Source organism: Exophiala bonariae (assembly GCF_035927105.1).
Source record: "Exophiala bonariae strain CCFEE 5792 chromosome Unknown scaffold_39, whole genome shotgun sequence".
NCBI lineage: Eukaryota > Fungi > Ascomycota > Eurotiomycetes > Chaetothyriales > Herpotrichiellaceae > Exophiala > Exophiala bonariae.
This window is the reverse complement of record NW_027042514.1, coordinates 150,156-174,097: the sequence shown is the minus strand read 5'-3', so window position 1 is coordinate 174,097 and position 23,942 is coordinate 150,156. Positions and strand designations below refer to the sequence as shown.

The following is a 23,942-nucleotide window of genomic DNA, read 5'->3' as shown; positions in this document are numbered from 1 at the left end:
CATCAATTATGCTTTTCATTCTATAGCTCTTTGATCATTTACATGGTGCCCAGAAGAAGGATCTGCAAAGGTTCAAGGGGGTCTTTTTTCGCTAGCAGGACCGATTTATCCAATTTTTATGACGGTACTGTTAGATAGTTACCCCCTACATACCAACCTAGTGTTCTAACAACAGCCTGGCTCATTTTCTCACCATGATCCTATTATCCTAGGCGATACATAGTCTATATGGGTACCATTAAAGGACACATGACACTGGCACCTCCATCTACCACCATATTAGATCCCGTGATGTAGCTACTGAAGCCACTGGCAAGGAAACCAGCAACACGTCCAACCTCTTGTGGTAGACCTGCTCTTTCGAGACCAATGTTCATCGCTTGAGCCTGTGGGCTTTGCAGCTCCGCCGGAGGCAACTGCTGACCCATGCCCAATCCCCGGGTATCATAACCGTCCTTCAAACTCACACCCACGTCAATTTGACCCGGCGAGATCGCATTGATCCTGATCCCTGTCCCCTTGAGCACGGCAACACCACTCCTGACTACACCCAACGCAGCGTGAGAACTCATCGTGAAACAAGGTCCCCAGCAGCCGCCGTAAGTGCTCGCCGTACTGCTCACGACAATAATACTCCCGTAGCGACGATCCTTGGGCGCAGCATTGGCGTAGTTTCCCTTGGGGCTGGTCTTCTGCATCGCGTGAGGCGCATACTTCAGGGCGAAGAACGGCGCGAGTGAATTTGCTTCGAAGCATTTTTGCAGGTCTGCTGGCGTGGTCTGATCGATTGACGGCGGGCCAAGGAGTCCTGAACTGCATACCCATACGTCCAGTCGGCCGAATGTGTTTAGAGCTTCGTCGATTAGAGTCAAGGTGTCTTGCTCGCTCGAAATGGAGTACGGGTAATCAATGATCTTGGTGTTTGGGTAGAGGCTCGACAGTGTAGATTGTAAGCCGCTGGGCTGGTCTGTTGCCGTGCATGCGTAGATGCTTGCTGCGCCATGAGCTGCATATCGAAGCATTTATATGTCAACTTTTTACACTCTCCAACCCGAAAGACATCCTCTCAAGCCCTCACACTTTTGCAAGTTGTTTGTGTAACGCACCTGCTAGCTCTGTCACAATAGCCCCTCCTACCGGCATGTTTGCACCCGTGACAACACACACGAAACCATAGAGCTTTCCATCCGATCGGTAAGGCGAAAAATGGTCTGACTCCTCCTGTATCGACATCGCATCGGGCATTATGGGGGGTTGCGCTAGTAGGTATATCTCTCTTCGATTCGAGGGTCAGAGAAAGAAAGCTGATGAATGCTCGTCAACTCAGAGGGAGGAAGATGTATCACGACTTCAAAGCTAGTTGTCAGTGTACGTATAAAATACAATAAACGCCAATCTATGAGTTAGTGCAATCCAGTCTCCCAGGAGAAGCAAGATCTCGACGGTGTTGAGGCTGCAGTTGGAGAATGTTCAAGCCTGCCTCAGCATTCCTTAGGCCAATCACAGGGTATTCAATGTGATAAAGCATCATCTGGACCGCCGTTCAGATGCAGATCCAGAGCGTATGGCAGATCGCCTGCTCTCAGCCAGCAGGTTGGTTTCTCCGCGCAGGTACGAGATTCGTGGATTTGTTGATAGGAATTTGCTTCCAGAAATCCCCCATGATAAGACTTGGTTATCGGAGCTTTTTGATAGGCGGGACTCGCACCCTGCACGAGAATTGAGCCTCTTCGAATCCATTAATCATTGATTCATCCCTCGGGATAGTAACTTCTGGCTGAACATGGATCTCGAATCTTCCCCAGTGGTTTCTATTGTTTGTTTTGGAATTGTAAACAAGTACCTTGAAGCACGCAGGTGGTTGAGGATGAGGACGAGGACACGGATATCATATCCGCAAGGCTGGGCATGAACAGGGGTCGTCCCATGAAAACATGCGACCAGGATTCGATTTCGACATGAAGTGAAGATTATATTCAAATATCAACTAAACTATTGCACCTCAACGCCATCCTCGAAGCATTAGCCGAACGCCGGACCTTACGCCATGACATGTTGATAGTACTAATGGCTGCCTCGACCCAATGGCAGCAGGTCAACCTCGAACGACAATGGACGCCATCACTTCCTGACCACCTTATGCCCTTTGATTACTGCACCCGTGACCAATTCTCCAGGGATCTGTTTGCCCGTCTCCTTGACAACAGCCTCCACGCCAACATGCTTCCCTGCAGCGACTTCCCCAGCAGCACCAGCACCATCAGCCGCCAACCCCTCAGCGAATGGTAAGACAAGCTGGCCGAGCCAAGCTGCGCCAAACCCACGCCCAACATCTCCTGAAGTCGTCTTTGTAGGCGAAACACCTCGGCGCGCAAGCTCCGCCCGCACGAGCTCCCGCTTGCGAGACGCAAGTTCACATGCTCTGATGCAGTACAGCGGGATAGGAAAGGCAGCCCCATGCGTCGCCGCGGTGGCGACGGTGCCGTAGAACAGGCCAAAACCACTGGCTACTTTGGAGCGGCTGAACCGGATTTCGTTGTTTTGGAGTTTTTCTGTGCTCAATGTGTGGCACGTGGCGGCGAAGCGGGCGGCGTCGAAGTGGAATGTGTCAGCCATTGTGGTTGCGTCTATTTGTGTGAGGACGGATAGTGTGATAATGATTATTTCTGCTTTGAATTCCAGTGCAGTTTAGCAATTGGGAATTTGTTCGCTAACGATGGTCGAGAGGACACTGTTTCGTCGGAGAGTTTCGTCGGAGTTGTGGTTTTTATCAGGCTTGTTGTAATATATTCCTGATGTACGCTGAGTAGAACCCGCCATCTTTATAGGAATATAGCAAGTATTCAAACCGGTCAAAAGAATGATGTCCAAGTATTTCTTCACTCAACTGCGCAATTTCCAGGATTCGAGGCTTCGTCGCCCACTTGACTGAACAGCGGGGAAATGATTCACATTGTTGCACAGCCTCGTGTGGCATCAGACGACCGACGTATACGCCTTCAGTATTGAATAACAAGTGCTCATTAAGAGCTGAAAGAGCCCTCTTTAGAAACATATTGATAGTGAATATCATGAAGATCGACCTGATAAAGTTCCGAGAGGAGTTTAGCCCCGCAGTTGAATTGCGAGAGTCGCAGAATGGTTAGTCATAAGCACCAACATATCGCCGTCGGAGGTGTTGGGGCACAGCGGTTTGGTCGGCCTTATTCGATATGTTCTGCAAGATACCTGAACCTGATGAGATCATCATCTACCTCGTTTTCTTATTTTCCTGGCGCTTTGTAATCTGTGGCTGAAGATTGTGTTGAGCAAGCTAGGCTTGGCGTGGCATGAATGAGGAACCGATTTAGATGTCTTACTCGCAGGAAAACGCCCCCACAATCGGCGGAGTCCAGAAGTACCAGCCTCGTGGTGTCTTCTTAATCCTCAGCAATCCATATTGCAGCGCTGGTGGCATTTACGGAGCGCGCTAGGACTTGATTTGTGGTTTACTCACCATCAAGAAGAGGGCCGGGCTGTCTTTATATTCCTGGGTACAGAATATGGCTATAAACTAGCCGAACTAGTGGTAGTGGTAGTCATGGTAGCGCTGGTGCTCGAGCCTGTCGAGATACCAAATACAGAACTGGATGTTGGCTTAAGGGGACATATAGGATCGACGATTACGAAGCTTCTCAGCGGGATGATGCTTATAGAGGTTGATGTTCCATCCGTTTGTATGATGGTTGTTGCTTCATCGACGTTGCAAGGCGAGGTCAGTCTGCCGTCGAGAATGCCAGCTTGTAGCTCCTGTGTCGTGATGCTGAGACCGAGGACTTGGTTATTGGGAAGGATGAGGTTAGCTGCAAGGATAATGGATCGAATGTTGGGATTGCTGCTTAACAGCTGCGGTACCAGATCTACCAAGTCGCTCAAACTGCAAATCGCTCCATTGCCTAGGGGACAGGTTATACTTGCAATTACATTCGTAGTGATCAATTGCGCGTTCAAGCAAAGGTTTGCATTGATTCGGCAGATTGTACCCGCCGAATCGGTAACGACTGGGGCAGAAGTTGTCATTGAGGGTGTCGTTGTTATGAACGAGGTTGCGGAGTGAGATGATGTCGTGGATCCTAAAGATGTCGTGGATCTCTGGTTAGGATCAACAGCATTCCTCGATGAAGGCGACGTTGTTGTTAAGCTAGAAGCGGCGAAGTCGGTGCTAGAGGTCACATCAGATGTCGAAGAGCTTGTGGAGGACAAAGCAGCTGTCGTTGTTGTCACGAAAACGGGATTAATCGAGAAACTAGGGCTTGATGTAGTGGACGAGTATAAAGCAGTGGTCAAAGTCGATGTGCTCATAGTTGTAGCTTGGATTGGGCCATTCGATGTGGAGGAACTAACAAACGAATATGCCGTGTTTGATAATACCAACAGGTTATTAGAGGTAGTGCTAGTGGTCGTAGACATGCTGGAGCCTCTAGAGCTTGTGGTGCTCTGACCTGAAATTATCTGCGTTTGTGGGAAGTTTGAGGTACCTGTGCTCACTGACGTGGTTGTGGTTGTGGTTCTCGTTGGCGTGGTTTGCTCCAAACCTGAGCCAGAGCTAGCTGAGGCAGAGCTGGCCCACGTATACGTCTTCACACCCGTCTTCGTCGCTGGTGCGGGCTTGATCTTGGGAGACCAGTCTTCCCAGCCCTTCCCTGAGTCTCCAATGTAGAACGAGTCACCATTCTCATTAGACAATGGCCAACCTGCATCTCTATTGCTGCTGGAGCCTGTGGGTACAGGCACTTTACGGGGACTGGGTAATGTTCAACCTCCATGCGGCCAGAAATAAGGGGAGGGTGTTAACTTACTTTTCTGCACGTTGAGTAAAGATGGGAATATTTACAACAACGACCTTGGTAATGTAAGTATTGAAGTTGAAAACAGTTGGACCCGCGAACGACTCAGTTATATAGGCGTTCCAATGATGACCAGGAATCGTATAAGTATACTTGGGATCTACGGAAACCGTAACCCGACTGTGAACAGTAGCGGTTACGGTCCTCGAAGGTACCGTAATAGTTACTGGAGAGGCGGTCTGAGAAAACGTCCATGTATAGATACCTGCACTGTCAATATTACCTTGAGTCGAGCAGAGAGCGCTAGTCGTCACGGTTGAAGAAGGCGCCGGCGAGATCCAAGTTTCATACCATTCTGCGCATTTTTGAAAGCTTTTTCCGGCAGCATTGATCCCATTTCGACATTCGATGATATCTAAGAGTTGACCATGACTGCCATCTCCAAGATAGTCACACTTTTCGCATAGTCCACTGCCATCCCAACCAGGAACAGCTAGGGGTCCGCATTGGTCGAAAGGTGCTACCGCACGCTTTGTTATCGTTTCGTAAATAGTAATTGATTTTAGGTCAGGCTTTTTCCGCGCAACCCAGTTCGCCCAATTCCTTCCATTACCGGTAGGAGCAGCGGTAAGGAGTGTTCGTGTCTCCAGATGCTCTGCTACTCGGATTAGTTGTCTAACGTCGGTCACTGTCGACTCTTGTACAGTCATTCCATTCCATGCTGCAGGGATGACAGTGGATAAGAATGGATAGGTTCGAAAGGGATACAGAGTCGAACACTTTCCCTTAATGCACGCCGTACTGGCATAGCAGGTTGAGACAGGCTGATATTGAGAAGTCACAGTGATCGGGGCGAATGCCAGATTAGATACCTCTGTACACGGTTGTATGGTTGTCGTTAGGAATTCACCAAAAGTCATCTCAACTAATAGAAATGTAAGAGCAGCCATCTCGGCCACTGAGGTTAATAAATGCATAATGCAGGAGTGGTTACAGGTCAAAAAAAGAAATGAAAGGGATGAGACCACCTTAAAGGAGTGATGGTGGTGGGCGACGAATACCGCTAGTGAGGTCGACCGAGGAGGCAGCCTCAATGGCGGCCATATTATATAGATCACCAGTGCTTTTGGCGTTAACAGGCCTCTTGCAGCAATAATCACAAATGATGTTTGGCAGACTTCAGTTGTTGAAGATCAAGGCTGAGTAGTGGTGTCCATGGTTGACTACTATGACAAGTTGAGTAGGCTCGAGCTTTGGTTATGACTGTCCAACACACTGGATTGGCACTGTACAAAAGCCGTTGCATAAACTGCTATTTACCGGACCTCTTCTTAGGCCTAGTCGTCCAAAGAGCATCGACGTGCCTTCATTTGGGGTTGCACGGACCGGTGCATAGCACGGTAGATCTGCAACCTAAATTGCGTTTCCTTGAACGGTTGACCTGCAGATGTCATCTGTCCTTTGGTGGACCTGACAATCTCCACATCGATTTGAACGGAGGGTCAGAACAGGGAAGAGCTATCAGCAACCAGCAAACTGTAGCTTCAAACGCAATGGCGAAGTTCACTTTTGAAAAAGGGATCAGGGCCAGCTCTGCTTCGAACCAAACGATATGTTGCCGCTCTCTTCTGGTGGAAACGCCGTAACCGAATATAGCCTAGCCTGTCGCCGATTTAACGATCCAATGACGTCTTCTCGACTAAAGAACGGCAGCTGCTTCTCCAATTATTAATTGTTCACTCGTTTCTAGTCTGCGTCTTCTTCCTCACTCCACGTTAAGAGCTCGCCTTCAGCACTCCCTTCGTCGCTATCTACACTGTCGCAATGGGTTGGTTCAGTTCCGCTTTGTCGCCACAATCTGTTGCAAGTATGTCCGTCGCCCATGAGTCCCCGCTGCCTACACCTCTCCCATACATCAGGGAAGAAGACATTCCACCATGGATTTGTAATGCAAGGATCATTCACTGACATTTGACCTCGATTCGACAGTTCTGGAGCAGCCGTCAACACCAGAAAATCTCGCATGTGAGCTCAAGCCTACAACAACCGAAAAGGTCAAGGTTGGTCTTCCTCCTCGAACCTCGGCGACCTGATGATTTGCCCCCTCATTTTCTCAAGTCCCGAGATTAACATGTCTGTCTTCCTACAACAGCCGTGCTGTGTATGCAAAGACGAGAAATCCATTCGCGATGAGTGCATGCTGTTCTCCCGAGCCGACGATCCCCAAGAGGACTGCAAGAGTCTGGTGACAAAGTACAAGGATTGCATGGCCACGTACGGGTTCAAGATATAATCATGCTGGATGTCGGATGGACGGGAGAGTAGCGGAGCGACCGCTCGACAGTAGAGCTGTCTTATTCAATGGTGGCGCTCCGAAGGCAAAGGGCTGCACATCAATCGATCCCCACGTGAGCTGTCGACATGGCGCTTCGCCCACAGAGCCAGCTCCAAAAGCACCGATCTCGAACGACAATAGCGGGAGAGGTAATACACCGCAGCGTTCTCTCTTCGCCCAGCACGCAACATACTGTGGACGTCTCCCGCATGTATAGCACCGAACACAACGATCAAGACCTGTTACACAAGAGCGTTAGATGGGTACAATTGACATTTGTACAACACATACGTCAACGGAGGAATAGAATAAACCGTGGACTGGGATCGAGCATGATGGGTATTGCTATTTGAATCTCCACTCGCAGCACTAGCGTGTCATTTTTTGGAAGTCGTCATGATCGAGGAACGAAGTACATATGTATAAAAATACCATGAGCCGAGTAAATGCCTAGTATCGATGCCAGTCGGTTGACAAGCACCCTAATTCCACCCATTTGGCCCAGCCTAAAGCGAATTCAAAAGACTCTGCATTCCGACCTCCATGTAATCATCCCTCTTCAACAAATAGGGCCTGAGATTCTCCTTCCCAATGTTCCCCAACACCTGGCCCCTCAACCTCTCCTTCAACGCCTCGGGATGCAAGACAAAGACACTGGCCAACTCGGTGAGGATCTCCAGACTGGCTTTGAAGCCGTCGTCGAGGTTCCAGGACCGCAGCAGCTGGACATAGCGGCTCATGTCGCGCGCCAGCATGACGCCACCGATCCGGTTGACCTGATATTTCTTGAAATGCTCGAGGATCTGCGAGCGGAAGCCCACGGCCACTTCGGCAAGGAGCGTGTTCAGGTTCGCGCCGTCGAAGGACTGCGCCGAGGTTTCGTAGAAGTTGTGCAGGAATTTGTAGACGCTGTCGCACGTGGGTGTTTGGGCTTGTTCGAGGGAGAGGGCTTCGTTGTCGGCGCGGGGCCGGAAGTCGGTGCGCGCTTGGTTGGTGAGCAATCGCGATGTCCAGTTGAGGATCGCGTCGACGGTTTGTTGCTCGATCGTGTTAATTTGGTCTTCGACGCGCACGATGGCTGTGCGTGTGTTCTTTTCCATTTCTCGTCGGGTTGTGAGGCTCGATGCTGCGAGTGGGATCAGCAGTGTGTTGATGCAGCTGTGGACAAGATGTGTGATGTGCACTGCCATCCGTAGGTTGCCTAGGTAGGACATGTCTGGTTCCCGTTTCGTGTTTTCGGCCGATGAGGCGGATTCTGCTGCGGCTTCTAAAGACACTTCGACATAGTTTGTCATGAGATTCTTAATGATCAGGTTCAACAGAGCCGCAACGTCCTTGGGTGTCTCGGAGCCTCCGCCGAGCTCAAGACCTCGACGGACTCCTTCGGCGAGCCATTTGAGCATTCGTTTAGCAAAGGCAACATGTAGCCTTCCATTCTCTTCAGATAGCTCAATTTCAGGCAAAGATTTGTCGGTGCTTTTAAGACCGGCAACGGATAGAAGGATTCTTTTCTGGGTGGACGACATTTTCTCCAGATCCAGGCTCTTGACATACGCGTCCGTAGCTTCCCTTGCCGAAGCCAGAAGCTCCTGACCACGATTTCTCAAAGACGCGAGATATGTCTTGGGCTCTTTTTGTCTTCTCGAGTGAAAAAGCTCGAATTTGAACAACAGTGATTTGTATAATTCTTGCAGGTTGTGTTTCTCTTTGTCAATGTAGGCTGATCCGCCAAAGTAGGGAGTAAATAGTTCGTCGAGCTGTTGGTCCAATAATTGACTGGTTTGTGATGTGACAGTCTCCGGGTGCTCCGTCAGCCCGTGCGCTTTGAGGTCCTCCACTAGAATACTGATATAGCTCCTTGCTGCTTGCAGGGATCTGAGATACGCCAGGGTCGACTCTGACTCGGCCTTCTCTAGTACGAGCTCCAATCTCTGTTGGATGGATTGTTGGAATACACGTTGCACAAACTTGCCTAGAACTTGCTCGGGATATGGGAATGCTCTCTTGATAATCGCTGATTCTTCCTGGACAACCACTCTTACTTCATCTATCAGTGATTGTAGGCCTGGTTCCACACCTGGCAATTCGGCATCAGGATCAGAAAGATGAATCCAGGTATCTTGGTCCCCACCCACTTCATCGGTCACCAAATTACTTCGGTCGATGAAGAATTGGTGCTGATTGACAAAGGATGCTTGGACTGAGGCACCACCATTGAAATCTTGTAAAACAATGGCACAGTTTTTCATTTCCTCGAAATTCTGCCGCCGGTAAAAGTCGTCGAATAGTTTGAGCATATCATTCTCCAGTGTTTCGATGAATTTCTCAATGATCTCTCGAGTGTTGAAATTCTTGGATCCTGCAACACCATTTGTAATTCCAACAGTCTTTGTGCCATTTACTTGACCGTGACTTTTGGGATCAAGGCGTTGACTTATTCTCAGGAGCTGCCTTGCGATGTTAGCAGATCGGATCTTTCCCTCGCCGGTTCCAGACCGTCGCAGGTTCTCCAGGAGAGTCACTTCGCCCCGATTACTGACTTCATCCCAGCATTCGATCAGGAAGTGGGCATCAAGAGCCCTTCTCCTTTGTCGATCTAGTTCTTCCAGACGTCGGCCTGTCTCGACGGCGACATTACCTCCCCATCTCTCACCCCTGTCCGACTTTAAAGATGTGTCCAATTTCTGGAAACTTTCAATTGTCTGGTTGAGTTTTCTACCCAAAGTCTCGGTGTTTCCTGCATGCTGAGCCTCTGCCTTTCTTACCGCAGCAGACAGTTCATTTTCACTCTGTTCTAATTCGCCCGACAGGTCATCTAGTCGTCGAGCAGCCTGTTCAAAGGTACGAATCAAGGGTTTGGGGTCGAAAGGAGCAGCCGCGCCATGTGAACGTCGCTTGGAGGGTTGGGCACTTTCGGTGAGGGATTCAATGAAGTCTTTGGCTATGAAATCACGATCGGAGAAGTCATTGAGGTTGAATGCCGGGCCTTGAGGAAAGATGGTGCGGCCGGGTTGGTCGGAGGCTTGGGCAAGGCCAGCGGGTTGTTGGTAGTCCATGGCGGGCGGATCAACCGCAGTCATTCATCGTGGGTAGGTAAGCAAGCAGGATGGTGAGTGCAAGAATTGAACCTATCGTTGCATGTGGGTTGGGGTATTGACCATGTTAACGTATCGGACGTGAGTATGATCTTTGAATCTTAACACTCGCTCGCTGATTCTCCTAGGACCTTCTCCAAAGTCCAAAGCCTACTATGTAGATGGAGGCCTCCACAGATAAATCGGGGAATCTGGCCTACTAGTGAGGCCTAAATCGAGATGAGAACGACGCCGCCCTGAGATAGTACAGACTGCATATGGTCACATGATTGATCACGTGGCTCGAGTTGGAAATCGTGCTTAACTTCAACCAGGCTACCTACGAACCACAAATTATTCCTCCTTTCATTAATTAGTGCCTCATACTCAGATGAATAATGTCCACAGGTCCTCATCCTGAACGCTCCGATCGCTGATACTAGCTGGCCGACTCATCTTAGTCTGATGTTACTGCTGCCTCAAGTGATAACGATGCATTCTTTCGGCTGAGTTATGGATGAGATTGTGCCTATCTACACAGCAATATCATAAAGAATCAGAGACTTTTTGTACCTTCCTACTACCAACGGGCACCCGCAGAACCCAAACTCAGACTATCTCAGGGGAAGCCTCCAGCTTCCCAATTGCAAAGATGGCGCGTTACCAGGTTTGAAACACATTCCCAGAAGCATGTCCTGCTGGTTATGAGAAAACAACCACTGCACAGGGCAACGATTACAAACTACTGCGGTAGCCGCGAACCACTTCTCCATTTCTCATCATCGTCTAGTATTTCTTTCCATTTTCTCGATTCTCAACCAACAACAGGCCGTAAATATGGACACTAATAACTTACCGCCGTTGAGATTGTTGTCCTTGGGTGAGTAATGGGAAATGTTGCGAGTGGAAATATCGTTACTGATTGTTCTGTTCATAGATGGAGGAGGCACTCGAGGCTTATCGCCCTTCCTAATCTTGAAGGACATCATGAAGGAGTTGAACAAAGATCGCGCCCAGGAACTTCAACCTTGGGAAGTATTCAATATGATTGGCGGGACCAGTACTGGGGGGTCTGTTCTCTCTCCATCCATCTATTAGGTAGGGTCTCTTACCAATTGCGACTCAAAGGTTAATTGCTATAATTCTCGTCGCCTTCGAATGTCACTGGACGACTGTCAGTCTGCATATTTGCAGCTCTCGAGAAAGGTTTTTAATCCGAAACGCCTTTCAAGTAACTGGTACGGGCGCACGAAAGATGTCCTGCAAGCGAATGGGAGATTTAGTAGTAGGGAGTTGGAGGCCGTTGTCAAGAAGACCACCACGTCATGTGAATGACTGGAGGATGAAGTACTCGCGGAGGGTGATGCTCGGTGTAAAGTGCAAGTCCACATGCCCTTCTCGTTCGACAAAGATTGATCTGGAGCTAATGAGGCTAAATATCCTATCACAAGGTGTGTCTGTGCGATAACAACTAGTAACTCTACTCCTGTTCTCTTGCGCCCCTACGAAAACAGCCACGTTCCTCAGTCTTGGTACAAACAGTGCAAGGTATGGGAAGCCTGTCATGCAACTTACGGTAACATTACATATCAACTAGTACAAATTAGACGTCAAGAATTCCAAGAAGTTTCAGATACAACCACTAGGCAGTAGGAGTCAAGTAGTTGCCATGCAATGCATTGGAGCTCGAAGAGATTTTAATTTGTGGGAGCAAGATTGCTACTCGTAGTTGTCCGCAAGATGCCGTCTAAGTTTGATTGGGTGCCTCGCAGAGCACAAGGCGCAGCCTTGTCTCCAACGACATCAGCTCCAAGCCTGCAGAATTCTGACCGGTATTCTGATGATTCCATGCTGTAGTACATCTTCAATAATCAAGTATCGATCGTCCATAAATCACATCTCCATGGCACCCATAGGCGAAACATCGCTCACGGCCCTCATCTCAACCCTAACCCTCACACTCTCCCCGACAACCTACGTCTTCCTCACCATCCCCACCACCCAATTCAAGCCACCATACCCCTTTCCTCTCGAATCTGCAATCATGACGTTCCGCGAAGCCGACTCCGAGGGCATCACCATCATCGCGCCGCTCGAGAACGCCCGGAAATATCACCAATTCCCGTACCAGTACGAATGTCGTTTGATCACGTGCGCCGTGCATTCGAGCCTCGAGGCCGTGGGGTTCCTGGCTGTGTTGACCAGGGAACTTGCGGAGAGTGGTATTAGCTGTAATCCTGTCAGTGCGTTTTACCATGATCATTTGTTTGTGCCGGTGGGGAGGGAGAAGGACGCGGTGGCTTTGTTGGAAGGGGTCGTGACGAGGGCGAGGAAGGAGCTTGATGCGGATGGAGAGAAGTGAATCCTTGGGAGAGGGCAATGAGAGGGCTATGTCTCATGTGCAACGATGGCTGGTCATTTGAGTGTTTGGGTCAATGTTTTATCAATGGGCATTGCCACGTCTTGTAGTAATAATCAAGGGATATAACGTGCCACCAGGTCTCGAACCTCTTCGCTAAAGCAATCACAAACGCTCATTTGACATCGTTCCATATCTAGTTGCTGGTTGCAATTCATCTGATGTGAGCTCCGATCACACAGCATCCCGTGAAAACTTCAATCAAAGTCTAGTATCATTCAAATACGCCGCCGTCATAAAGTGCCAAAATAAAACAGTCTGAGAAAATAGAAGTCGACAAAAAGTCCTAACAAGCATGGGTCGGAATGCTGATCTCAACCTCGTCTATCATCATCCCTAGATCATGGCTATCTGGGTCGCCATGATTTTGCTGGACTAGCTCTCGAACAGTATCTTGCCAACCCATGGGCAACGAAGCCTCCACAAGATCAGCATAAGTGATTTGTCCATCAATGATATATTGATCATACTTCGATAGACATTGTACAAGTGTTCGACTGGTTTGTGGTCTGCGGAATGCGTCCACAGATTGACGTAAGTATATGGTCATCATATCTGCGGGGATCGTCTCAAGGGGTAATTTTGCAGATTTGGTTCGGTAGAGTTTGGAAGGACTACCTCTTTTTTGCTGTCGGATGTAATAGGCACGTGGGTCGTCCTCTCGAAAGGAACGTGCTGGGATGTCTGGGAAGTTATGAGGAGAGATGACGCGTCCTTGGACAGGTGGAGGTGAATCAACCAACGAGACTTGAGTAAGATTGGGATGAGAGCGAGATAGTTCTTTGGCTACTGCTGGGAAGCGGCTCTGGTGGGAGGAGAATTTGTCTATGCTGGGCGGAGTTTGATCTGTGTCACCGAATCTTGCGGCGAACGCATCTTCTTCAATAATGGAGTACTCAGATCTTCCACTAGATGTCTTGACAGACGTGCTCAAGTCAACAGCTTGAGACGATTTGTTTCCGCCCATTCGAGATTTCAAGACATCATTGATTGATCTCGAAGGGAACTTGGCGACTTGACGACGGTGCTGAGCAATGGCAGCCTTCTTCCTGTACTCAAAGTCCAAAATCTCTTCTAATTCTGTGTTCGTAGGCAATTCGACCGTTGATGATGTTTCGTAAAATAACCTTTGAGACTCGGCCGGCCGCTGGGGTGACATTTCATTTGACAATCTTCGAAAAGTTGGCCTAGGCCGAAGGGTATCATCTGCCACAGCTGGAGCCATTGAGGATGGAAGAGGACCGAACTCATCTTGAGAAGTCGAAGACAAGGCCGGTACGATAAGAGCGGACTTTTGACCTTTGGACGAGGATTTGAGAGGCGGACGGAATGGCCTGGATCCTGGACCCCATTTCAATGCAGAAGTTGAATTTATGGCAGTTGGGAACAAGTCATTCATTTCTGACACTGGTAGCCGTTCTAGACTCCTGAGCCCATCGGATCTGGAAGGGGATTCCGTCGTGTGGTCCTCAAGGTTAACAGGCCGACGCTGTTGAGTCTGAGGTGTTAACCAGGTCTTGAGTAGTGAATTTTCAGCAATGACAGGTTCGTTGGATTCTGTAGCCGGTCCAGTCCTTTGCTTGATGGCGACCGCCGTGCGACGTCTAAGGGGTGGACCCGGGTTCTGATGCGGGCTCCCGTCATCAGATGAAGAGATAGGAGATGGCAGATGGATATTCTGGCCAAGAGGAGTTCGATGAGACCGAGTTGCGCTTGCGGCTGTCTCGTAGCATTCGTCGTTGTCTTGAGATCTTGGAGTTGCAGCGAAAGGAGTATTGAGTTGTGTACCGGTGATATTCATTTTCTTCGGCAATACTCTGGAAGTCATCGCTGCGATTGTGAAAGGATTTGAAATTGCAATATTTGACAGGAGATCATCGTCCTCAGGGGCGGAGCTCCTGGCATCGTCGTGGTGATATTCTTGTGGCTCAACGATACTGTGTTTGCCATTTTGTGACGCACTGTGATCGAGCCCGGTTGAAAGAGTTTGACCTTGCGAAGCTTCAGTAGAAGGCTGACAATCTGTTTCATGCCCCTCGTGAATTGGGTAGACTCCTTCAAACAGCTTTTCCAGCATCGAGCGAAGTACAGCAGGGTAGAAGAACAGAACCTCATCCTTTGCTGGCTCCACATTCACATCATAACTCTCAGGAGGGCATTTGATCTTCAGGCACAGGAATGGTCTTGATATTGATGTATTTCCCGAGGACTCATGGGAGGCTTGCAGCTTTTGCCTGTACAGCTTGACAAGCTCCTTGATGGTACCACGATCTGGTGTCATTGACCGGCCGTCAACTGAGACATACTGCGTCGCGTTGCGTATCTTGGATAAGTCTAGCGAACTCAGCATGGGCATTGGTACTATGGAGGGTATGTTACCTGCACTTGGTGAGGCAATCAACGTTTCAATTGACCAACTCTTTTCAAGTCCCTCAATGTCATCCGAACACATCTGATGACAATCACATGCCGAAGCGATGTCCTGTCCAACAATCTTCGATGCCACTTCCACTAGTGAGTCTTTTGGGCTAGGGGCGTATGTCCAATTACACTTATCATTTTTGGCTTTCAGGACTTTCAGTGAGAATCTGACATTGGGCCGGGCGAACGCAAAGGAATGTAGGAGAGTCTTGATGGCTTGCAATGTCTTTGTTGTACTCTTCAAAGCCGTCTGTTTTCTTACAGGGATATTGTGGAGAAAACCTTGTACACGAAAGGTTGTTCCGACTGGATGAGATGCGGATGAAGAACTGGTGGACTCGAGTCATGACCAATCACTTGAGGAAAATAGAAATGCCCCGACCTACCTCAACATTTCTGAAGAGCCAAATGTCAAAGACGAGCCAACTATCTCGCCATCAACCCGAGTTGTGACCGTCACAGTCTTGCTTAGCTCAGCTATACTTGCAAGAGCCTCTCCACGGAATCCAAGAAAGGAACCTCCAAGACGGCTCAGGTCTTGGAGTGATCGAATCTTTGAGGTACAGCCTCTTTTACAAAGGAGCTGCCTGTCCTGGACGCCGATGCCGATGCCATTGTCCTTTACTTGGATGAGATCCAAGGTATTCTGGGAGATTTCGACATTGATTGTGGTAGCGCGAGCATCAAGTGCATTGTCGATGAGCTCTTTTACCACCGATTTTGCATCGTTGAGCACAAGGGTGGATCCAATGATTCTGCTGGTGCTTGCTGGTAAAGCCTCAATTGGCATGATGGACAATGTTGCGGATCCTGAAGAGGCATCCTGCGCATTGCTGTGCTACCAACCGACTATGTAGGTATTGATCGATGTCTTGTAGGGGGTAGCACAGTCCTCGCCTGGTATCCTATTTCTGAAATAGTGACGCATTTCGCCAAGCATTGAACGTGTCACTTTCGCGTCATGACGCGTGGGAGCCGCGATTTTCAAAGTTATCCTCATGACGACATCAACCTTCCATCATCATTAATCGAAAGTCTGTGTTAGACACGAGAGACTCCTTAAAACATTGCATTCTCTGTGATTTGAAGAGAGTTCTGCCGCTTAATTGTGGCAATTATATGGGCAACGAGCCTCCGGGTTTTCGAGTTTGTCGGTCTGCAGCGAGTCCGGAAACCACACCTAAAGTAGGTAGGTAGTTTCTGAAGACGACAGGGCCAACTAAGTCCCAAGCAAGGTGAACTGTACGATATGATCTGAATGACACTTCTTTTCAGACTGTTACCCGGGAGAATTGACCAGCATTGCCCACATAGGAAGTCAAGCAGGTTGAAGAAGACAAGTGCAGCACCGGCGGGGCTCTTGGAAGCGTCCGTTTCAGTATAACGAGTACCTCGGTAACAAAACATGGTTTCTGCACTCAATGAGATTGCTCATGTTGAAGAAAAAGCGTCATTTATATGCTCATCTGGATGAGGTGCTTTTACCGTTGGGATTTGGTGTCTGGGCGGGCACCTAGCATGATGGTACTACGAATGCTTTCCTAGTGTAAGTGAGTGAAGTATTTCACAGATCAAGAAGCAGGCTCTCTCTGAGGCAGCGACAGTGACATATCTCCTTCACCACTGCTGCAGTGGCTCTAACATTCTCATTCACCACTTGCTGTCCATCATCCATCCATCTTGCTCACCATTCCCTCCCCTCCTTCGTTCTTTCTCTTCCACACCACTTTCATTCAGAACCTCTACCATCAAAACGTTGTGCTTTTCATCGAAAGCCACACGTGCTATCCTATCACTCACCTCTGTGCTTGCCAAATTTCACCATGGGTCTCAAGGGTATGTCTCTCCCTCAACAATCTGACTCTTCCGGCAGCAATAACAATATTGTTTCCAGGTCTGCTCTCTGCCCTGAAAGCAGCAATCCCTCTTCTTGTTCTCCTGGCTTACGCAATAAATGCCATTCCTTTCGACAATCTCGAGTCCGTTACAGATGCGTCCGTCGCTCAACCCACAACGCCACTGACAGTGTCAACTGTTGCCCCATTCACTCCAGCTGCCTTTGATCATGACCTCAAAGCTCGCGAGGCTCGTGAGGATGGAGCAGCAGATAACAGCAATGATGAATGGTACATGACTTGTGCTGGAGATAACAAGATGTCTGTCCAGTTCTGTGAGCAGCGTCTCTATGGCTATTATTGCGGTCAATACATTCTCACCAAATCTGGTGAGGAGCAAATCATGTGCGGCTGGGCATGCGAATGCAAGAGAGGACACCCCGTCCCTGACTGTATTTACATTCACGGACGTTGCTTCTTTGATGTACCTGGTGGTGAAAATGATCAAGGTGGCAATGATTCTAGAGCACTCTCAAGTGAAGCACTGCGCACGCCGACTGACAATCTAACTCCAGAGGCCAAAGCCCCGACACAAGATCCGGAGCTCAAAGCACTCGACTTGGTGGAGCATGATCAGGAGCTTGCTTGGTCCAATATGCCCAACAGCCTGTTTCCACGAGTCTATCACAACTATGCTCTCGTCTGCATTGAGTCAGATTGGACCAGACAGTGCAGAAACAATCCATACGCATACTCATGCAACGCAAATGGCGTAGTTGGAAGAAAGCAAATAGATGTCTACTGCGAAGCTATTTGTGGCTGTGTCAACCTGGGTGCTGTTGCCAGCTGCTTCAAGAATCAGCGCTGGGTTTCGACTTGTCTCGTTGCCTTGGGAGACGATGAAGGTCTTTCAAATGCAGCCGAAACCTTGGGTGCGACCTTGGATTTCAACCAGACACGCAACGGCACATCAACCACGTCTGATATCCCGTTCGCTTCGCCTTCTGAGTCTCTTCCGTCCGGAGATCTCCCTGTCATGTGTGAAACAAACGGTAGTCTCGACACAGTATTGACCGAATTCTGCGTGGAACATGACTACTACTGTTCCCTCCATATGGAAGACGGGTACGCCAAGTCGTCTCTTCTTACAGATTCAGAGTCGATCGATCAATGTGCGGCAGGATGTCACTGCATTGGCAATCATCAACGAGTCGAATTTCAGAACAAGGTGAATGGTGGCCAAGTTCTGTTAGAACCCAGGGCAGACCCATCAGTCCCCAATTACATACGGACAGGTGTATCAGTCTATTATTGTATCCATACCCTCAATGCTTACGACTCGGAAATCGATATACGCCTAGTCGAGTTCTGCCAAAATGAGGGGTTCTACTGCGCAAATGTTTCACCTACTGGTGCGTTAGGTTTCACACCAGTGACTCCCAACCACTGGGACAAGTATCCTCGATGTTACGACCATTGTCACTGTGTTCATTTTGAGGTGCACACATGGGCCGACCGTGATGCAAAGGCTTTGGATGTTGCAGTGGACTCAGCAGATGATTCAATTAAGGTCAAGAGATCCAACTCATTGGCAAACGAAGGCGCTGAAGCTTTGCATCGTACAGCTGCCGAGATCGACTATACCCTCAGTTGCATAAGTGACTACAACATCACTACATATTGCCAACGTTTCCGGGGCTACAACTGCCACAGCAACGGGAAGATCCAGCATGGTGAATCGGACACTGACTGCGACAAGTCTTGCCTATGCCAACATCCACAGATGCTCCTAGAAGACGATTCTGAAGCCAGCACTAAGTCGACCAACACTGCTCCACCTAAAGGTGTCCCCAGCCAGACAGTAGATCAATATACCCTCAACTGCGGGAATAGTCGACAAGGCCCCTCCTACTGCAGCACACCCGAACGTGGCTATTTCTGCGATGAAAAGATACAGGTTATGCGGACCTCGACTCATTCAGATTCTGGCATCACCTACTGCAACAATTTCTGCCATTGCCAATTCAAGTATGCAAAGCCCTGTCTCGACGAGTTTGGTGTTTCATGGTGCATTGAGTGGTGGGATGGGACTGTTCGGGATTTCAACAACGCCACGCTCGTCGTTGGAAACGTCGGCAGTGTCTTAATGTTGCCCAATGGTACCATGGTGCTTGATAAGGCGGAGGACGGCTTCCCTTTTTGGGCTTCATACACCTGACCAAGAGCAAGTTCTTAGTACCATCGTGGATCTGCTAGTCAAGATAGTAGATGAGCATTCTATGTGATGTTGTCGAGAGTATAAGGTCCTACCAGAGCACATGCTCTGAGCAGAAAGGAAATTCATCAGTTGTGTGACAGATCCCATCTGCAGAATGGAACGCACGAGCAGGTCAAACTAGAAAAATGAGCAATGACATTCTCTTCGATCGCTGTTTCTCACCCTGGCACCTACAAATCAAGGAGGTGACCAAAACATAGCAAACATCCGCCCTCCAACCACCTCTCCATCCTCTTTAATAACCAGGTCTTTCCCAGCCTGCTCATCCAGTGTCCCATAGACCAGCGTATCGCGTGCGACAAACCCAACGCGTTCATACAAGCGCTTACTCGAAGGCGTACTCGCTTCCAGGTAAAGCGGCGCGGGACCACGACTGCTCCCGGCGGCTTGACGCTCCTTTCCACTGTCCACCTCGGCCGCAGCCTGCCCAAACACCGTCTTTCCCGCAGCTTCAGACACAATCCGCTGCAACTCGATCAACAGCGTCTTCCCGAGACCCTTGCCCTGCATCTCCGGGCGGGCCGCCAGCGCCAGCAGCGTGAAATGGTGGTGGCGCTCTGCACCGTTGGGATGCAGACGCTTCTCCAGCGCTTCCATCGCGGGCAGGAGCTGCGTCAGCAGTGTCCAGATCATGCGGACTCCACAGTGCCATACGAGTCCGAAGAAGCCGGCGCGTAGGGCGTTCATGCTCGAGTTCATCCCGGCGTTGCCGCTGGGTGGGATCACGACCGCAACGGCCTGGATCTTGCTGTGGTGGTTGCTGGAGGTTGGCGTCGTTGACGACTGCCCCGGTGCATCTTCTCTGCTCACGACGACGAACGCGCCTACTTGTAGAGCTGCTTGCAGGAGGAACTGGAAGTAGTGTGGAACGGCGGTCATGTATTGTTCCTCTGTGAGGTGTTGAAATAGCCATCTGGTGCCGGGGTCCTTGGCGAAGGAAAGACTTATGACCTCGACCACCTCATCGTATATGTCTCTTGAGGTGGGAGCTAGTAGTTGCGTTGCTGTGTAAATTTGCAGCATTTTGGTAGATTGAGGTGGTGCTGTACTGGACCGGGCTAGTCAAGGCTCAAGTTGTTCTTTGTTTATTGATACTTCTGACGTCCAGAAAGCGGTTTTCACGGTCTGTTGAGATGTCTTATTCCGTACGCACGTTGTGGTACCTATGACTGGTACCTGCCGCAATTATCTAATATCAGCCACCATGGCATGGAACCAGTCATTGAAAACTCTTTTCTGACTGTTATACCCACGACAGTTCCTTGGCTAGGGCCATAAACCCGCACTTATTCTTACCGATTGCTACACCATTTAGAGCAAGTCCAAGGTGTGGCGCGGTTGCCAGGCGTCCACCATTTGAGTATTTAAACTCTGAATCCGCATCATACGACGTACGTGAACGAATGGCATTAAAGCCGGGGACTAGGCTATCCGGCTCGAAGAGATGAAATGGACAATTTTGTGAACGAAGATCAGAAACGGAGTTCTCTGGTGGGAGCATTCGGCGCCCGTGGAAGCCGTGTGCCTCTCCAGGTGCCTAGGTAGGTATCTAAGGAACTTGGCGTCGTAACTGAGGCAGTCTCGGTGGGTGCCCGGTTCCGACGTCGTTGGCTGTGATCTGGACATCAGCCGCGTCTTGACCGCACACCCATCTCGACCACCATTGTACCATATACGACTATCTCCGTACTACCGACTCAATGCTTCCTGATGCAAGGTCTATCTAGCGAGGTGATTAGGTGAAGGTCAACAATGTCGAAGTTGGGAGTTGGACGAGTGCCAAGGTTTGACATAAAGCTTAATTGCGGATCAGCCCCAGCCTTGCAAAGTCTCAGCTCAGGCAACAACCAAAGACCATGTGCCGCAACTACTTCACCGCGCCCGAAACACCATCATGTCCTGACCGATAAGGTGGAGCTAGCAGTCTATCTCTGATGGCTCGTAAGAGCCACACGAAATCTCGTGCAGGTTGCATCGAGTGCAAGCGCCGGCATCTCAAGTGTGACGAAGGCCGCCCTGTTTGTCGGAAATGTATTATTTCTCAGCGCACATGTTCCTTTCCAGGCCCTCCCGAAGGACAGTCGGACCCGCCAATACATCAAGTGGCGGATGATGCAACTGCGGTGCTGTCAGCACGCACTGGCAGTGCTACTCACTCCCCTACTGATACGGCTATCAACTTGAATCGGCACACGGTTCAGTCGAGTTCTGACTCGGCAGTCAATGTTCACCATGTCGAGCTATTCTATTGCTTCACGGTCGACACCTGTCAAACTATTGCTATAAATCCAAGTCATGTCGATATTTATCGGCGAATAGTGACAGAGCGAGCCTTTGGACAGCATTGTCTTCTTGCTGAGATAGTGGCCTTTTCCGCCTGCCATATGAGCCTGAAAAGACCAGAGAAGGCGACATTTTACCGTGAAATCGCCTCCAGTCAACAAATTTGTGCGCTCGCCGAGTTCAACCAAGTCCTGAAAAGTGTCAACGAAGCAAATTGCTTGGATGTGCTTCTATTTTCTCACCTCATAGCTTTGCATGCCTTCTGGGACATATTCACCTCGATAGATGATGACTTGAGTGTTTTTCTTGACAGGCTCCTAGGGTGTATCCGAATGCTTCGAGGGATCAACGTCGTTATACGGACCTGGTGGAACACACTCGTCCAGACCGAGCTAGGTGCGATCATCTTGAACGCTGATCAGCAGCAGAACACCCCAAAACCGTCATCACAGGAATGTGACCACCTTCAGAAAATGATAGACGAAGCAGATATCAGCGAAGCTTCTATGGGTGTGTACTGCGATTCCCTGGAAAGTTTGCAGACATATTTCGATAGCGAAAACGCATTCGGCACGTCTGCATCTTCGACACATCAAGTTTTTGCTTGGTTGGTGGTCGCTTCCGAAGCCTACACTGACTTGCTTGATCAGAGGCGACCAGAAGCTCTGGTATTCTTGGCTTACTTCGCCCTCCTGCTCCACCGTCGAAATCAATCTTGGGTCATTGGTGACGCTGGGAGACGCTTGCTGCGGCATATACGATCGTACCTAGGCAAGCGATGGGATAGATGGCTGGACTATCCTCTGAGGCTGATGGAGGAATGAGTGTTTATGATGTAGGAGTGGCAGAAGGACACTCCCTTCTTCAACGCTGACAACACGACACCGCAGGACAAAGAAACAGATCTCCGGAGATGAGTGGCCTCAAGTCAAAGATTCCGTCGAGCATTTGCCCGCAAAGTTGGGAGAATACTGATGTCAGAAAAGGGCCGAGAATCTTGGGGGCACCCGGGGTTCAAAAAAGGGCATACTTTCCCTTGATCAGCAATGATTTGCGTGCATTGACTTACCTGGGCAATATGCTTCTAATGGACAAGCATAACAAGAGACATCCGACAACCGCAAGATAATGCAGGTCCGTGTCGGTAGCGTCAATGCCCGGCTTTCCAGGCTCGTGTTGGAGTTGATGCCTTCCGAGGTCGTGTTCGTGTTCGTGTTCAAGAATTGAAAAGGGCTTGGCATATCTACACGGCCCAATGAAAGGTTCAAATCATCAACTCTAACCCCATTATTCAGCCTTCAGCCTTGAGAAAAGTTGCAGCCTTCTGAACTTACGCGTAGATTCGCGTATCGATCCGAAACCTTCACAGAAAGGAACTATACTTGGACACAGAAGTGACCGTGCTTGGCAGGGACGATTGCATGTTTGTGAAAAACAGAGATGCTACCTGTGCAACCATGATGACTGTTGTAATACAGGTCGGCCGTTGGGCTTGCAACCCGTCGAGCACAAGATGAATATACTTAAGAAAGTCGACGACCCATCGCTTGATATGTATTCTCTCTTCAGCCCATTCAACCATAGAAGCCAGCAATTCATTGCGAACGAATTGATAACGAGCAGAACACGACAGCCACAATGGGAATTTTCGACCCTCGATACAAGCTCAAGGTTCACATCATTCAAATCATCTTGATTCACATAATCATAGGTGTATCTGCACCACGAATGTTTCTGAAGGGCCAGCCAAGAACTCGTGCCAATACTATTGCTTTGGGCATGGTCAGTTCCATTCCCATTGACCTCTTCAAGATCTAAAGCTGACAAGGGTTCTCCTTGCTTTAGGGTGGCAAGTCCATGATCATAATCTTCTACCAAATCCTCACGGAGCATGTTGCGCGGTTCAAGAAATGGCGTAGCCTGAAGGCGTATGCCATCCTCAATGCACTGGAAGTGGTCTTTTGGGCTGCTGTCGTGTTTCTTGTGCTACAAGCGCAGCTTCAAATTTGTGTGGGCGTTGGATGCACACTGGGTTGGGTCACCGTTGCAATTGCAGTCGTCATGACGTGAGTTAGCCAGTCTTACTTCGATTTTAGCTCAGTTCTAACATGAGGCGTCCCTACAGAATCATTGCACTATACATGGCGATATTGTCGTTCTTCGAGTTTCGTGGCTCGAGATCACGACAGTGGAAGGAGATCTCTAGAAAGGCTCCAAGTACTGGTCAGAGGGAACACTCGATGGATGAGCTCGCAAATCGCCGGGTTTAAGGCTGATCGAAGTCGGGTGTGTTTCTGCTTGAAGTCCACTTTGGCTGAAAACAGAGATGGTTCAATTGGCATGCAGATAGTGGCTCGATGAGTATAAAAGTATTTCGCTCAGCTTGTGGAGTGGTCGGCTTGTTTTCGGGACAGACCGTGGGTGTGAGCCGTGCTGGATTAGCGATGCCATGTATAGTATCGGAGTTGGAT

General features: G+C 49.4%; 9 protein-coding genes across 9 annotated transcripts; 4 read left to right on the top strand and 5 right to left on the bottom strand.

The window, feature by feature from the left end:
* Window positions 1-224: 224 nt before the first annotated feature.
* LTR84_009503 (uncharacterized protein) lies at window positions 225-1,245 on the bottom strand (the record flags this gene model as incomplete). Its single annotated transcript, XM_064853043.1, has 2 exons — window positions 225-1,006; window positions 1,107-1,245. 2 exons carry the CDS (start codon window positions 1,243-1,245, stop codon window positions 225-227), a joined length of 921 nt encoding a protein of 306 aa, XP_064700806.1.
* Window positions 1,246-2,121: 876 nt separating this feature from the next.
* LTR84_009502 (uncharacterized protein) lies at window positions 2,122-2,616 on the bottom strand (the record flags this gene model as incomplete). The annotated part of the gene is made up of 1 exon (XM_064853042.1): window positions 2,122-2,616. One exon carries the CDS (start codon window positions 2,614-2,616, stop codon window positions 2,122-2,124), a length of 495 nt encoding a protein of 164 aa, XP_064700805.1.
* A 5,051-nt stretch (window positions 2,617-7,667) lies between these two features.
* Window positions 7,668-10,217, bottom strand: LTR84_009501 (uncharacterized protein; the record flags this gene model as incomplete). The annotated part of the gene is made up of 1 exon (XM_064853041.1): window positions 7,668-10,217. One exon carries the CDS (start codon window positions 10,215-10,217, stop codon window positions 7,668-7,670), a length of 2,550 nt encoding a protein of 849 aa, XP_064700804.1.
* A 1,921-nt stretch (window positions 10,218-12,138) lies between these two features.
* Window positions 12,139-12,597, top strand: LTR84_009500 (uncharacterized protein; the record flags this gene model as incomplete). Its single annotated transcript, XM_064853040.1, has 1 exon — window positions 12,139-12,597. One exon carries the CDS (start codon window positions 12,139-12,141, stop codon window positions 12,595-12,597), a length of 459 nt encoding a protein of 152 aa, XP_064700803.1.
* A 343-nt stretch (window positions 12,598-12,940) lies between these two features.
* Window positions 12,941-15,865, bottom strand: LTR84_009499 (uncharacterized protein; the record flags this gene model as incomplete). The annotated part of the gene is made up of 2 exons (XM_064853039.1): window positions 12,941-15,404; window positions 15,462-15,865. The coding sequence occupies 2 exons, from the start codon at window positions 15,863-15,865 to the stop codon at window positions 12,941-12,943; spliced, it is 2,868 nt and encodes a 955-aa protein (XP_064700802.1).
* Window positions 15,866-16,898: 1,033 nt separating this feature from the next.
* On the top strand, window positions 16,899-19,128 carry LTR84_009498 (uncharacterized protein; the record flags this gene model as incomplete). Its single annotated transcript, XM_064853038.1, has 2 exons — window positions 16,899-16,911; window positions 16,970-19,128. The coding sequence occupies 2 exons, from the start codon at window positions 16,899-16,901 to the stop codon at window positions 19,126-19,128; spliced, it is 2,172 nt and encodes a 723-aa protein (XP_064700801.1).
* A 237-nt stretch (window positions 19,129-19,365) lies between these two features.
* Window positions 19,366-20,211, bottom strand: LTR84_009497 (uncharacterized protein; the record flags this gene model as incomplete). The annotated part of the gene is made up of 1 exon (XM_064853037.1): window positions 19,366-20,211. The coding sequence occupies one exon, from the start codon at window positions 20,209-20,211 to the stop codon at window positions 19,366-19,368; it is 846 nt and encodes a 281-aa protein (XP_064700800.1).
* Window positions 20,212-21,572: 1,361 nt separating this feature from the next.
* On the top strand, window positions 21,573-22,295 carry LTR84_009496 (uncharacterized protein; the record flags this gene model as incomplete). Its single annotated transcript, XM_064853036.1, has 1 exon — window positions 21,573-22,295. One exon carries the CDS (start codon window positions 21,573-21,575, stop codon window positions 22,293-22,295), a length of 723 nt encoding a protein of 240 aa, XP_064700799.1.
* An 814-nt stretch (window positions 22,296-23,109) lies between these two features.
* LTR84_009495 (uncharacterized protein) lies at window positions 23,110-23,741 on the top strand (the record flags this gene model as incomplete). Its single annotated transcript, XM_064853035.1, has 3 exons — window positions 23,110-23,253; window positions 23,317-23,537; window positions 23,597-23,741. 3 exons carry the CDS (start codon window positions 23,110-23,112, stop codon window positions 23,739-23,741), a joined length of 510 nt encoding a protein of 169 aa, XP_064700798.1.
* Between the last annotated feature and the right edge of the window lie 201 nt (window positions 23,742-23,942).